At 34.7% G+C, this 15,788-nt stretch overlaps 1 protein-coding gene, 1 long non-coding RNA gene and 1 pseudogene across 3 annotated transcripts; 1 reads left to right on the forward strand and 2 right to left on the reverse strand.

The window, feature by feature from the left end:
* Positions 1-234: 234 nt before the first annotated feature.
* LOC120201404 lies at positions 235-3,906 on the forward strand (annotated as a pseudogene).
* Positions 3,907-5,322: 1,416 nt separating this feature from the next.
* LOC120201418 lies at positions 5,323-6,231 on the reverse strand. Its single transcript, XR_005523647.1, has 3 exons — positions 5,938-6,231; positions 5,718-5,809; positions 5,323-5,612 (listed from the first exon to the last, which is right to left on the reverse strand). It is a non-coding gene; the product is annotated as an uncharacterized LOC120201418 (long non-coding RNA).
* A 1,746-nt stretch (positions 6,232-7,977) lies between these two features.
* LOC120201402 (probable inactive poly [ADP-ribose] polymerase SRO5) lies at positions 7,978-9,703 on the reverse strand. Of its 2 annotated transcripts, none has more exons than XM_039202018.1 (5): positions 9,008-9,703; positions 8,658-8,899; positions 8,442-8,578; positions 8,263-8,358; positions 7,978-8,170 (listed from the first exon to the last, which is right to left on the reverse strand). In XM_039202018.1, the coding sequence occupies exons 1-5, from the start codon at positions 9,526-9,528 to the stop codon at positions 8,141-8,143; spliced, it is 1,026 nt and encodes a 341-aa protein (XP_039057949.1). In that variant the 5' UTR covers positions 9,529-9,703; the 3' UTR covers positions 7,978-8,140. The 2 variants fall into 2 exon arrangements, with proteins under 2 accessions (XP_039057949.1, XP_039057950.1); XM_039202019.1 differs by having other exon boundaries at positions 8,442-8,557; positions 9,008-9,702.
* Between the last annotated feature and the right edge of the window lie 6,085 nt (positions 9,704-15,788).

Genomic DNA, 15,788 nt, shown 5'->3' on the forward strand with positions numbered 1-15,788 from the left:
GCGAATCTGGAAACTGATTTGCGATACCGGAGATCGCGTTACGAATTATCGATCGCATTGCGATTTAGTTGGTCATTTTGGCAAATCCAAAAAAAAATTGGTTAAAATCGTATATTATAAGACATTTTTTGTCACTGAAATTATTTTCTCTTAAAAAATTGTGATAAATTAAAATAAAACTTGAAAAGTAAAACTTCATAGCATGGCCCAATAAAACTTGTTTTCAGGCCTTGAATGGATAAACGGTGAGCAAAATTCATCAGCTGCACCGAAATCAGCAAAGATCCTCTTTCTTCCGAGTCTTTCGGTTTTCATCATTATCAATTGTCAGCAACTCCGTTAAGCTTCACCCTTTGCTCTATTTGTTTTTCTTTCGTTCGTTTTGCCGCCTCTTTCTAACTCAGTGAGCCGCTATGGCGACGACGACTCAGTCCCCTTCTCCCAATTCCAACGACGATAAGCCACAAGCAGTCTCAGCCTCTCAGGTCGGATCCTTTTTTTTTTCGTTTCTCTAAGTTAGCGTATACAGTCTGTAAACTTTCTTCGCGTTGATTTCTACTTACAGAGAATTAAAACCCAATTTTTTTTAGATGGATTTGCTTACTTTAAAGCTGACTTATATGCAGTGTTATAAGAAAAAGAAAATTTTGGGTTTATATGTATGTGAAAACTGGGAACCAATTAAAAGGAGCAAATAAGGGGAAATTGTACATGCTCAGGAGAACTGAATAGTTCAGATCTGTTTTTTTCTTCTTCAAATCAAGGGATTCTAATTTTGGATACCATTTTCAACAGAGGTTGTGCAACAAGATGTTAGGCTAGAGGCTACTAAACAGAATTTTCAAGCAAATCAGGTTCAACAAGATATTAGTCCAGATGCTACTAAACAGAGTGTTCCAGCATCTGTGTTTGTGAACTCCGAACCGATAAGAGAGGACCAGGTTTCAAATGCTGTCAAATTTCTCTCACACCCCAAAGTTAGGGGTTCGCCTGTTATCTATAGAAGGTCTTTCTCGAGAGGAAAGGCCTTACAAAGGAGTAGATTGATGAAGCTTTTCGGTGTGTGCCGGTAGTATAACTATTTTGTTTTTTGTTCATTATCATGATATTTTGTTTCTGTTGATAAGTGTTTATAAGCATTCATTGATTCTTAACAGGACCCAACTCCTAGTTCACAACCACCTAGTTCGAATCCGGGTACTATATTGTAGTAGTGAAGTGGGAGTCAATCCTTTGTCTTCTTATTGCTGGGTCACTGAATCTATTTTGTTGCTGTATAATAATGGTATCAGATGGGCAAGCGAAGTCGTCATCAATCATCCAAACTCAGGCTTCAATCCAAGCACCCCAACCTATGGCAGCTGTTCCTGCTGGTATTGCATCTTCTGGGACAGTTGCACAGAAGCAGTTTCAGTGGTACCATGCGGTTTCTGCTGTAGGGTTATTGGCAGCTTCAGGCTGTGGCAGGGCTTTATTATTCAAGGTATTGATATCATCTACTGCTTCATTACCCAGAACAAAGTGCATCTTCTATCACTTCGTATTTGGTAAGATGTGTCATATTTTATTTCCCAATACTGTTTCCATCTCTTTGAGCTGCTTTTATCCGGATTTAAGTTTAATTTCATAAACTAGATTTTTCTCACGTTCAGATAACTTTTTTTTGGAAGTTATTATCCCAAAGTTGAAGTTGTGGATACGTAAAGTTGTACTGGAAGAAGAAAATGACCACACCAATAAAATTTACGCAAAACCAAGTTTGGCAGAGGAGGCAACAGCCGCAGCAAAAGCTGCTGCGGCTGCAGCTGCTGACATTGCAAAAGCGAGTCAGGAAATGTTGAACTCCAAAAATGAAGGTGGATTTGAAATGAACTTTTATTTTTTGTTGAATAGTTTCATAATGTTTCATTGGTCTTTTTGTTCTTGCACAAGTATCTTCTTGATATACTGAACCTAGTTTGATACTTGTCAGAGCGAAGCCGCTTTGAGGAATTTATGAATCTGATGGATGTGCAAATGCAAGAGATGAAGCCGATGAGTAATTCAATAAGAAAACTGGAAGGTACTCCTATACAATTTTTAGTGTAGTTGTGTCTTGTGAAATATTTGTTGGAATTTGATTCTTAAACGTTTCCTGTTGTGGCCATGCTTATATCTATAGTGTTGCATGTTAGACAATTCGTTCGTAGCAATAAATAAATGAATGATAAATTGATAATTAAGAGAAGTGATGTTTTGCTATGGGTCTACTATGACCTTAATTAATAAACATTGTGTTGGATATTAATTTAGCTGTAGATATTGATATCTTTCCTCTACTATGACCTTGTTAATATTGGGTGCACTTTATGGAGATGTAAGATAGAGATGTGAGGAACCCAAAAGAATAGCAAAGGTCTCTTAGGAAGTTAAGCTTTGGAAGAAGAGTTCTATTCTTTCCTTAAATAGCTCGATATATTGTTTGCTAAAGGATTTTCCCCCAGCAAGTAACCCAGCTTGACTACTTAGCAAGCTATCTTCATGTATTAATGGTGCTAAGAACCAACAAAGTGATGATTATTAAACGAATTCAGTTGCATTGGACAACATCCAATGTCATTTAGTTTCATCGGTACTGTTTGCTTACCTCATACCAAGGGCATCTTCTGAAATTATTGTCTTATTGCTGCCTGTTTATAATTTAGTTTCTTCAGAGGACAACCCAATTGTGACTGGTGAGGTGTTGAACGTCATTACTAATATTCTTTTTTTTAACTATTAGGACAAGCTAAGGTATGTGGAAAAGAAAATGATATGCCTCCCAACCGTAACCAGTTATTGTCAAATCCTCGCATAGCACCAAGATCTAAGGTCTGTTCTGCAGTAGGATCATTTCTCTTGCATTTTATTCATATATACTACTAGGATTCTACTTCAATGTGGTTAATTAAACATCTTTGAGAAGCAGGATATTTTAAGTATTACGATTGAAGAGTTTTTGGAGCCATAATCAATATATATACCAAATTGGTTACTGCTTATTTTCTTCAGTCAAAACGGGTAGTCCCATACATTAGTTTCTACATCCCGTGGTGTGTGGTGGATCAATCCAAGGAAAACTTGAATACAATCATTACCACCATATTTTCATTATTCTGGATGTTATTTGTGCCGAGAAATATGACTTGTAAAGAGTAATATCAATGTAAATCTGACCCCTCCCCTTCTCTGATTGAGTAGCCTGGGAGATTCAAAATGGCTCCCGCCAGGTACTCCAGTCCCAGACAAGTGCTGAAGGCTTGAATCAGAATGGACAGGGCAATGGGTTAAACTATCTGGTGGATGATGAGAGCTTGATGCCTTGGTGGCAACGGAAGAATGGCAGAATCACAGAGATTGAAAACGAAGATAAAGCCAAGGCTGCTGGACCTTATGGTGTGAGAACCAATGAACAACCACCCATTAAACGTTCATGAGTTCCTCCCCAACCACCCCCTTTGGCAATGGAAGAAGCAGCTGAAGTTATTTAACAGCCCAAATCAGCTCCCAAAGAAACCGCTACACAAGAACAATTGGCTGATGACCGATCAGCAGCTCGTCCCTCGGAGGTAATTGACGAGTTGCAGAGGATCACAAAAATGTCAGAGTCTGCAGGTGTAGTGGAGATGAATGAAGGTTTTTCAACCGGGAACTCCACTGTTATACAAGAACAGGAAAACAGCTATGAAGGGAACTGAAGCTGGACTCACTTTCGAGTGTAAGCATGATAAAAAAAAAATACTGATGCAAACCTTTTGCCTAAGTTATTTGTGTCAACATCTAAACTATTGCTGCAGTATATGTCGACCTTTCTCAGCATGACTAGTTCTTCATTATACACCAATAGTTATAATAATAATACATTGCCAGTGGTGTTATGTGGAAATATGATCTGGTCTTATAGCTCTTTGTTAGCAGGCTTTTGTGTGGTCGTTCTCGAGTCTAGTTTTCTGATGAATAAACATCACGTCAGTGCATGAGTATCTGGCCTGCCCTTAATTGCAGCTAACTTTTCGTATGAAAATTGAGAGAGGAATCCTTCAAATTCACCTACATTATAACTTCAGTAATTTATACTAAAAGAAATAGTAAATCAAGTGCATGTGTTTCATTACAAACTGGATGAGGATTTAGCTTCATAATTTTTCAAGTAAGATGGGATTTTATTTTATTTTATTTTATTTGAGGCTATAGAGAGAGTTGGCTAGCACTAATCAAGCAATACATCTTAATTAAAACAAGGGGCCGACCATTGTTTACCTCCACCAACTTGCACTACTTATGATTATTGCTGATTTATACCAGTTGAAGGCTTGAAGCTCTAACGGTGATAAGAAGAGCAGGTGATAAAGGAATGGTTGTACAATTTTCAGTTATTCGGTATTTAAATGATAAAATTTTAGGGTAAATTACACAAATGGTCCTCTGACTAGTAAAAGTTATAAATAGTCGTCTAAATATTCATTATATTTCAAATTCATATTTTCTTTAAAAAAATTAACAGTTGCGTGTTAATGTCCAGCTCAAATAAATATTTATAACTTTGATTAATCTGAGATAAGTATAAAGTAGTATTCGTTCAAAGATAACTCAATCATTTGAAATTGAAAGCTCACACCTTGACATTCATAGTGCACAAACCTGAGATCTCAAGGAAGAACAATTCTTTAACCACTGAGGTTGTTTGGTTCGTGTCACTTTATAAAACTTTAAATACGTGTATAGCTATTATGAACAACTTATTTAACTGTTAAAAATACTAACAGTGATTAAAATTTAGGATAATTATTTCATTTTTTTTAGCATGCCAGACCCAAGCTATCTATGCTCAATGTCAAATCAAAGCTAACATTTAAAGCCTAAACTAATGGCCAGGTTGACAGGAAGACCTAATAATTAGCAAACAACCTTGTCAGTGTGTGGCAAACACAGATGAACAAAGAGAGTAAATCGTTCCGATCAATGAAAGCAAAAGCAAGCAATTTCAACTGTATTTAGAGAACAAATGATAACAGTAGAGAAATGAATTATGATTTTGCTTTTGTATTAAAGGAAGAGGAATCTTGAAGGGAAAAAAGTAGAGGAGAAGATAGTAAGACGCATGGGGATGATTTGTTGACTATTGAGTTACACGAGGTTTTGAGTCTTGAATAATGGTGATATGAATTGTTAAATCTTGCAGTGTTTCAGGTCCATCTTGTGTGCTAAAAATCAATCCTTATGCATGACACAAAAATTCCATTGATACTAAATAAATGGTTTGAAGAATAGAAAGGAAATAGATAAATACATTCACTGCTATAGTCCTACACTTGTACATGACAGCTCCTGAATTCCTTTCCAGCCAACTAGGGAGAAAAAAGTTAAGAAACCAAACCTATTTTCAACATAGTAAATGTGTCCGTTAGATGTATGAATATCAAGAGAATGCAACAGAACTTTCTGAAGCAGGACAAATTCGTATCAATAATAGGAAATATCATATAGCCCTTTGATAAACGAAAAACCATTCATTGTACCTTCCTTTCACTTTGTAATATGTCTTGGGTCTTCATTAACATGAGTTCTTCCGAGTGTATTTGTTAACCTGATTCCTATTCAAATAAAGATATCGGAACAAAAAGAAAAGAGACCAAATAAGCATTATAGATTGGCAAGCCGAAATAGAAAACAGTGTAAATATGAAAGCCCTGTTATACTCGGGTTTATGAACTCCATTCACAGCTGTCGTTTTTATCATCTGAAAGTAAAATTCATCTGGGTTTCAGAATACAGCCTTCTCCTTGAGTTTCTGTAGAGCAAATCGACAAAAAAAAAAACAGAAAGAAGAAAAAAATTATATATTCATTAAATTATAGATGGCACTCATATTACAGTCTAAGAAGCAAGAAATTGGATGAGATAAACAAATGAAATTACCCGTAACGTCTCTTCCTTGTTGTGGAAGGCTTTGGCAGGGACGACGTAGTCCCTGTATTTCTCGATGACCTAACGAATAAGCCACAAGGTGAGGATTTCTATGAATATGAAAACAGAAGAAAGTGGTATAATAATGGTAAAAGCTTAGACTCGCGGTTGAGTTCGTTCCTTAGTGATGACATTTTTTAGACAACGTAAAGCAAGCAATCACCGGATGTTGCAACCTGGTTTAGGATTGCGGATGAAGCGAGTTAAGTGCAAAATCATAATAGCCAAGGGGAAAAAGAAAGAGGATGAAAATGCTACCTCTTTCTAAGGCTTAATAGGAAAAAAATTATTTAAACTATACCTCTCATTTAAAATGTCTATTTTTTTTTTGCTCAATTTAGGTTTAGGCTTCTAATATTATCATTTACGTTTTTCGATAGACAATAATTTTTTTTAACTATTTAGAATGTGACATGAGGTGCTTTTATAAATTTTTAAAATATTAAAATTAAAATTATTATTTAAAAAAATCCTTAATCCCAAAACTTCACCCCACTCGTCGACCGTCCACCACTACTATTGTTTCCATCGACTGTCTATCCACCCATCGTTAGTCGTTAATCATAACTTCAAACCCTTAAAATCCATAAACTCAAATCCCTAAATCTCAATACATATCTATCCCGATTGATATGTAAATGATCGGAGGATGGTCAACCATTGAGTGATCACTGGTGATTGGGTGGTCTCCAACCGTGCTTGAAAATTGAAAGTATTGGAATATTTTATAAAAGAAATAGGAGATCTTAGGAGTTTTTTTCTACAAAATTTAAGAATTTTTTTTTAAAAAAATTAAAGAAAATAAAAAATTAAGTAAAGTACTGATTAGTTAACTTATTTTAACAGTCGTTAAGTTATTGGCACTTAAATGATAACATTATAAACGTTTAATACTTAAATTGACTAAAAATATTTCAACACCTAAATGTAAAAAGATATAATTTCAAAACTTATTTTGATATTAAGCCTTTCTAACAAACTTCTAGAAGAAATTTAAACCCAATTTCATCTAGAAGCCTATTAACAACCTAATTTAAGCCGAATAGAGTATAATAGATAATCCAACCCAAAGGTTGTTCTTGGGTCTAGTTTTCCCACCAATAAAGATCTGATCATTAGTAAAACAAAATTCATGAGTTTAGGAGGGAGTTAATTGCATCATATGTCCTTAAACTATAACTCTAATTTTAAATTGGTTCTTAAATTTTTAAATATTTTAATTTCATCCCCAAATTATATCTCTCATTCTAAATTAGTCCTTAAACATTGGAGCATTATAATTTCATCCATAAAATATGACTCTCTTTCTAAATTAGTCCTCAAACTTTTGAATATTTCAATTTCATCCTAAATGCATTCAAATATATAATTATTTTCAACCATAATTTAACCTAAACTTTATTTTTTTCAAACATATTATAATAAAACTTGATGATTTTATTAACGAGGGATGTGATTAGTATATACATATAGTTTGAGATGAAATTGGACCGTTCAAAAAGTTAGGGGGACCAATTTAGAGTAAAGGTCATAGTTTAGGGATGAAATTAAAGTTTTCAAAAGTTTAAGGACTAACCTAAAAAGATAGTCATAGTTTAGGGGTGAAATTGGTATATTTAAAAGTTTAAGTGCCAATTTAAAATAAAAATCATACTTCGAGGATATATGATGCAATTAACTCGTTTAGGAGGTCAATTTTTTTCATATTTTTTTAGATGAAATTAGATCCACTATCAGAGGCTATAGACCAACTCATTCCTCTTAAACAAAACAATAGGCCGACCATTGTTTACCTCCACCATGTTGTCCCCTGCTTTGGATTATTGTCGTTTTACCACCTCTTATTCATCAACTATTTCATACATTAATTCTTATAACATGATATTTGCATGTGAATTTCCCCTTTCTTTCGGTGTTGGTTTGTATACTAATAGAACATGTCGGATGAGATATTTCTTGGGGTTCGAGATTCAGAGAAACCTGCCCTTGGCCTAAAACATGAAAATGAAGTCGTATTCTGAAAAGAAACTGCAAAATTTGGAGTCTACATATTTACTTATCCTCGATCAATTAAAAAACAACAGAATACATTTAAGTTTCTAACAGAAAAGAAACTCCAGGTTTTCATCATCATCTATCTGCCTTGCGCCCCCATTCAGCGGTTGCTCACTCGTGCTTTGTATTGCTGCAAAATCAGAATCAAATCAGTGACTGATAGGCGTAAAATGAAATTTAGCAAAACCCCTAGTAAGAAAGCTTTGTATTTTGATTACGTACCTTGGTCCTAGATGAATTGATGACCGCAATCAACAATTTGTCTCCGGCTAATTGTCTTAAAATTTGTATGAGTTCACGCCTTGATATTTTCTTATCCTGCCCAACCAAACATAACATTCTAATTTGCAATAACTGGAAACATGAAGAAGAAGAAGAAAAAAGTAAGTGCACACACTTACCCTGTGATCCCTATAATACTTGGAGATCAAGTTCATGTCAGTTGGAGGTAAGAACGTGGTAAGTGCAGATATCAGAGCAGGAAATGATATCCATGGTGAAGTCGGCATCTTCAACCTATCTTGCATCCCAAGCAACCCTACAAATAATCAAGTCTCAAAGTCAAAACCCAATACTCACAACCGACTTTCAAACTGTTCAAACCCGAAATCGCTTACCTTTCAAAGACGAGGGAGCTCTGAAACTCAGGATGTACTCCGGCAATATATGAGTATTCAAATGCGTACTCCACACAATATATTTCTTCGGCGTGGACAAGTCGTCGACGCCGGAATCAAACTCATCTGAACTCGGATGGCATTGCGTAGAACCAGGCTGTACCAATTCTGCCTTCCCCAATATTACGAGGCAGAGCATCAAATACCGCATCCCATTACTATCAACGATGGTATTCTTCACACTGAAGCAAAACAAACAATCAATTTTACAGGCAGTCAAAGACTGAACATGTTTCTATAATTAGAACAATAAGTAAGAGATGGAATTCTCATGGTGTTGTGCATTTTACCTCTCCATTGGAGAACCATCGGGGGAAAGGTAGACGCCATGACCATACAAACTGCTGTTTTTGGGCAACCCGCTATAGCCAAAGCCATGCTCAACGATCCTAGAAATTTCGTCCCTAGTGGCAGCGCACCAAGCGTACTTAATATTGGCATCGCCGCCGCATTTTTTCTCCATTGCCTTGGTGAAAATCTGGAAAGATTTCAGCCTTGCCTGCCAAGTAAAGCCAGAGAAACAATTCTTCTGGATGGTCAAGTCATTGGTATGAGCCGCCAGAGAACCCAAATTGGAGAGAAACCTTTTCTCGATAACATCATGCGCTTTGTCCCCACGGGACAACCGAATCAACCCATTGTTTGACAGGGAAGGCTGATCAAAAGAGGGACCAGAGACGCTGCTTTCGCAATCGGAAACAACCGATTCCTCATCGTTTGCAGCGTCGAAAGACGTCGAATCCATGGGAGTTCCGTCGGAGTCTCGTGTTTGGAACGAAAATTGGTTGTATTGGTTTTCAACAAAAGCCATAATAGCAAGAACTAAAACACAAAATTCAATTTACAATTGTGTCCAATGAAAACGGAGAGTATGAACAAGAAGAAACTAAAAACGATTCATCTCATAAGAAGAGATGATATACATATAATAAACAACAAATAAGAGTGGAAAGAGTTGAAGATTAAATATAGGGTGTGTAAAGGGTTTCTGCTTGGAGAAGAGAGAAAGATAAGAAGAGGCGTAGTTTAAATAGGAATGAAGAGAACAGACTTCTAGAAGCAGTGGGAAAGAAGGAAAGAGCGGTGGGCGGGTGCGCTACTTGTTTTTATAACTACTTGCTTCCCTTTTATAATATGCGAGGGCGTCAGAGGCATACCGCTTTGGGTAATAAAAGAGGCGGTTACCGCTTTGGGTAATAAAAGAGGCGGTTCATCCTGGTATTTTATATTGCATATATGTAGCTTGATGGGTTTTGCCTTTGGATTTGGACCAACCTATTAAGGTATTGGATTTGGCTTTGGGACCAAGTAAAGGAAATGGGAATACAATAATACTATGCCGTGCGCTATTATTTTATTTTTGTATAAAGTATCGGTTGAGATTATGGGATAATATTTTTATCGTATTTCAGTCAGTATGTTAACGTCCAATTCAGACTCATTTCATTTTTTAACAAAAAAGATGAACTTGAAACATAATAAATAATACAACAACAACAACAACAAAACCCTATTATCATATGTAATGGGGTAAGAGGGAGGTAGGGTAGTAGGCTGTCTCCAACGTCAGGTTGAGAGCAGCTTCCGTGGAAGACCTCCGACAGTCAAAAAATTAAAAATAAAGATAAAATACAATGTATATATAAATAAATAAATAAATATATAATTATACAATCTTCATATATATACGTCTGTAATGAGAAAAGTAATTACACGAGAGATATTGTGGGAGACAAATGAAGTTATTGTAAAAACCCATAAATGTGAAAGCTCCAAAACAAATACAATTAAAAACTCAAAAGTAAAACCCAGAAGACAGAATCCTTTTGTTCAGCAAAATCTTCTAAAAAAGTGGAGCGAATACTATTTTTTGCTTATAATTTTCGAAAATCAGAGAACAGTTTGGATAACGGCAAGGTGGGATATTAAAAGAGATCTTAAGATCCAAAACTGTTTGCTTATAATAAATAATACAATAACTAAAATTTTAATAATAAAAAGTCTCAATAAAATAATATCATATAACTAAAAGATTATTTAATAACTTTTAATAATTGATCACTCATAATACAACAATCTAGGAGATTATTTGTGTTTTTTATTTTTTATTTTAGTATTTACGACGCTAAACCAAAAAATAAATATAGAGCTGCCAATATCTTTCACTGCATTTAGAGTGACCGGATACGTATTTTTCACTGCAAAACATAGAGCTGGATTTGACGTTCGATGGATGGGATGGGAGTGTGTGTGGCTTCCAAGGAAAATTTATTTGTATTTAACATCACATGGTGATCTTTCACCATTGGCTTTTGGTAGCACATGGTATTTGCCCATATTTTTTTAGGGTTATCTCAAAAGTAGGATCTTGGATTAGAATCTCATTTATTTTTACACGTATTCCCAGAACTAATATGATAGATATTATCATGAGATTTTCTAGGCAATAGGATAATGAAATCTGATAGGGGTCTGTTATTCTCATTGAAGCAAACCGACCATTCTCATAAATTTTTCTACTGAAATTATTTAAGCCTGTTTCTAGTCTGCAAGGGAATGGTATATTGACTTATTTGCTTCAATCAAGGAATCATGTTCGGCTGTAATCACTTAAAACACGAAACAAATACAATATTTAAAAACAATTAAAATATGAATTTTGAAAATAGTATTCCTAAGATAAAAATGTTGTAAAAATAAAAACTCCCGATCATTTTATATTAAACGTATGCATTCTTACCATCGTCCTACTACCACCCATTATGAATAGACACCATGTGCTGCCGTACTAATCCTAAAGAGTACATAAATACAACATACTAGTTCAAAGTAAACTATTGAAACATTAATGTAAATGATGTGGAGAAATAAACATATCACGATATAGAATAGTAACATGAGAAGTAAAGGGAAATTGTTTATGGCCCAAAATGAAAATGCAAAGGAATAGTTGGCCGAATTGGGCTGTCGGATTTATTGGTAAAATTACCCACTTCTTGAAGATGGAAATATAAACAAATATTTAGGTTTAATTTTGGAACTTAACGTCAAAGGGTGCACTCTTTAACAGAGCATAAGAGCCAGAGGGCCCAATTCCACAAAGCAGTATTCAGCCACAAGAAGCGTTTATGCAAGGATGCGACCTTATTTGGTATCCACTTCATATGTCAAAGCAATTGGCAGTCACTCCATTGGAGATCACACATGTAATGGATGGTAGGGTTGTGCAAAAATTTGATCCGTTAATCCAGTGATTTAATCTGAAATTTTGGATATCCGATTCATTTTTTTATTTTCATATAATTCGGATCGGATATTCGAAAAAAATCAGGTAACCGGATCGAATACGGATTGGATAAATTCCATTTTCGAATTATCCAAAAATTTGGAAAATTTTGGGCTTTCAGATTTTAGATACCCTTTAGCCCAATAAACGAGTAGCCCAATAAAAATTAGGATATTTAATTATTTATTGTGTGTGAGTAATTAAATATACATAAAAATATAATAGAGGTATTGAATAAGTTACAATAAATCAAAAAATTTAAAATTATTTTTTGTCAAATTAAATTTTATATTCGGATCCGAATATCCCATTCAAAATTTCGGATATTCAATTTTTCATATTAGATACGAATAACTATTTTAGGTATCCGAAATTTTTAAGTATCCGAATTTTCAAATCGGATCCGATATCTGAATTTGCACACCTTTAATGGATGGTATAAACACGTGTAATTTAAATAAGGGTAAACTACACAAACAATCACTAATGTTTGAGTAAGTTTTTATTTTCCCCGCTGAAGTTTTAAAAGTTACAAATGGATCACTAATGTTATCGTTTTGTAACAAAATGATCACTCGACGTTAACAAGCGTTAACGTTGGTGACAGAAAGCTGAGCTGGACGATTAAACACTTACCTGGACATCTGAACTGTTGGAGTCCTTATTAACTAGCGCTTTGCAGATCTGCTTCTCGACTGCAACTGCAGCTTCACGGGTAGATGTGGCTTCACTTATATGTTGTTCTTCGTCTTCTTTAATCATCCTTTCGACGTTGGAGTTTCTCTTTTTCCTTATGCTTTGGCTTTTTGTCTCTATCAATTCATTTACAAACTTAACATCTACCACAATTTTCTCTTCATTCTCGTCGGTCTGCTGACTGCTCCAAGAATCAACAAAAACAAAATGTTAAGTGTACCTTAAGTGGCCATTTTGTTATAAATCAATAACGTTAGTGATCAATTTGTAAAGTTTGAAACTCTGGTAAAGAAAATGAAAACTTACTCAACATTATTGACCTTCTATTTGGTTTACCCTTTAAATAAATGCTAAGAATTTATTTAAGTTCAGTATTAATTGTATTTGTAAATTTTATATTTTTCGTTAACGAGGATAAAAGTGACATTGATGAACTTGTTCGGGTAGGAAGAGGATGATGCCAAATGAAAATTAGCTATAGTAGCGGGCCTCCGAATCCAAATTTTATTGGATTAATACCGTAGCAAAGAAAGAGAATTTCAGAGCAACCATTCGACCAAAATAGTAATTGATGGGTCCAAGTCGTCTAATTAAAGATCATGTCCACCGACGTTTGAGATTCGTTTTCGTCAGAAATTCTATTTGTAAACGCCAGCCAAGACAGGGAATACGTTTACGTGGTCTTTGTGAATGCCGCCGCAGTCACCGTCGGCGGATGTATCTCTCGCCTCGCGCATGCGCCTTTAAACAAAGTCCAACTCACTACAGCACAAATTGTGTGACTTTTGTCTGAAATTGGCTTTTAGTTTATTATTTAATCCATCAACCCTATCTCTCTCTTTCGACACCAAATCTTTCAATGCACGAGGCTTAGTGGATCTTGGATGAGATCGGATCTGGCAGGCAAACTAAGCCTATGTTCATTTCTTTCCCCCTATTTTATCCACTTGGTTTTCACACTAAAAACACGTAATCTTCTCTTCATTAGGGGTGTTTAATGAGTTGAACAATTCGTAAGTAGTTCGAACTCTACTTGATCAAAGTTCTATAAAAATTTAATTCGGATTGACTCGACTCAAATTTGAACTCGACTCGAGACCTTAATAAGTTAAATCGAGCAAAATCATATTCGACTCGATAAATTCACGAACAATTCGTTAATTTTTTATATTACATTTTTAGTAATTATCTTAAAAAATATTTCATTAAAAAATTACTAATTTATTAATAGATAATAAAAAGATAATAAATTATTAATCTATTAATTTTTTAGTAAACAATAAACAATACTAAATTATTAATTAATATTTTACTATACTAAAAAAATCAAACCCTATTTATTATTTTAATATATTTGTATATTATTACTTTGAAGTTTAGACTTTGAAATTGTTTATACACTCTTTTGATAATTTTTTTAGGTTAAATTTTTTAATTTATGTTTTATATTAAATTTTATATAATATTAGTAGATTTTACTTATAGTTAAGAAAATAAAGTACAAATTTCGGTGAACTTAACACGCAACGAATCGAGTAATAAGTTTTTTTTAATGAGTAAGAATTGAGTAAAATTTTAACAATCTAAACTAATAACAAATAAAATCAAGTAACAAATTTTTTTACTTAACATGAATCGAATACTAACTAACTCACGATGGATTTAGACAAGCAACCCTACTCCCCATGAAATCAAAAGCAACTATTGCAGACGCTTTCTTTAGTTCTCCCCATGAAATCGTGGTCCCAAGATGAGCCACTTGATCAAGGGACCTCGTCTGCACCATTGCCTTCCATGTGGCCTAAAAAGAAAGCATGAATATAGATATATATTAGAGGATCAATGATAGTACTCTCCTTGTCCCTTCCCTCTAAGGCTAAGCTAGGCCCTAAGAGAACCCAGATTGACTGCACGTTTTACGAGGTTTGCTTGACCGCAATCAACTACGTACCCATCATCATTGCCTCATACATCAGATTCTCCCTCAGCCATTCGAAAGTGGTTTCATTTTAAAATTTGAAGGGTTTTCACTTTTTCTCACCATACATGTTATGCTTTTGGAAAATGGATAATATTCTTCCCTCAATGAGTCCCTCAGTTTTAGTTCTGGCTTTTCCTAATAGGGTGTACTACGTGTAACAATGTTGTTTACTGATTTCTCTACAACTTACGAGTTTCCTAAAGGTAAAGGAGGATGAATGAAGAAAAGAAAACCAGAGATTAAAAAGAAAGAGTGATGAATTTAATGGCCTTTCCTCAACTTTAGGCTGATCTTTAAAAAGAAAATAAAAGCAAATTCAAGATCAAGTGTGGCGGTACCGTCAAGCTGAAGTTCCATGCTTCATCTTTCTCTTTTTCGCTTATTGTTACTTTGATGAAAATCTGGGAATCATTTTGAACCAAAGTATGCTGATTTCAACTGATTATCTTTTAGTTGGAAGATTAAAGGGTGAAAAAACATAAGAACAGTAAGAAATAATACAAATGCTTGTGTGTCATACTCTTTGTTCAAAATTTTTTCCCACGAAACAAGCAACTAACATCGTCTTCCATCCATGTTTAAAGCTGTGAATTCACATTGAGGCTTTTTTTTGTCATCATCAGGCAGCAATGACAACTTACATACAAAATTCTTAAAGGTCCACTACCATGCACTATTCTGTGAACAACATGATGACCATTAGCCTGCTATATTTCATTGAAAAATATGATGTACAAAATTTAAGATTAATTTCAACACCGAGCATCATGAAATTAGCTACTTAATGACATAATAAATGATTGGTTATTGCGCCTTTGGTTATGATTGGGAGATGATTGTTGTTCCTGAAACAAAAGAGAAGAAAGGGGTTGATACTAAACGAAAATTAATGATGAATTTACTGTGTGGACCATGGTGAAGTGAGTTGAAGGCTGAAGCGTGGGGAACTTATTTACCTGTCAGTTTGTACTTTAGGGCCCTCGAGGCTAAGTGTGATGCTGAAGCTAGTTACAAAGAATCTCATGACTCATGAGGGTGCATGTTGTAGATATCAAGTGTCGTATTCAATTTTTGTCTGGAGAAAGAAACCTGCCTGATGAAGAATTTT

Source organism: Hibiscus syriacus, unplaced genomic scaffold (assembly GCF_006381635.1).
Source record: "Hibiscus syriacus cultivar Baekdansim isolate YM2019G1 unplaced genomic scaffold, ASM638163v2 tig00007204_pilon, whole genome shotgun sequence".
Classification (NCBI taxonomy): domain Eukaryota; kingdom Viridiplantae; phylum Streptophyta; class Magnoliopsida; order Malvales; family Malvaceae; genus Hibiscus; species Hibiscus syriacus.

Coding starts and splice junctions, on each gene's coding strand:
- LOC120201402 (XM_039202018.1), bottom strand. CDS start 9,528: ATGGCTTTTGTTGAAAACCAATACAACCAATTTTCGTTCCAAACACGA. Junction 8,579..8,657: donor AGCTCCCTCGTCTTTGAAAG/GTAAGCGATTTC, acceptor GATTATTTGTAG/GGTTGCTTGGGATGCAAGAT. Junction 8,359..8,441: donor AGTATTATAGGGATCACAGG/GTAAGTGTGTGC, acceptor TTGGTTGGGCAG/GATAAGAAAATATCAAGGCG.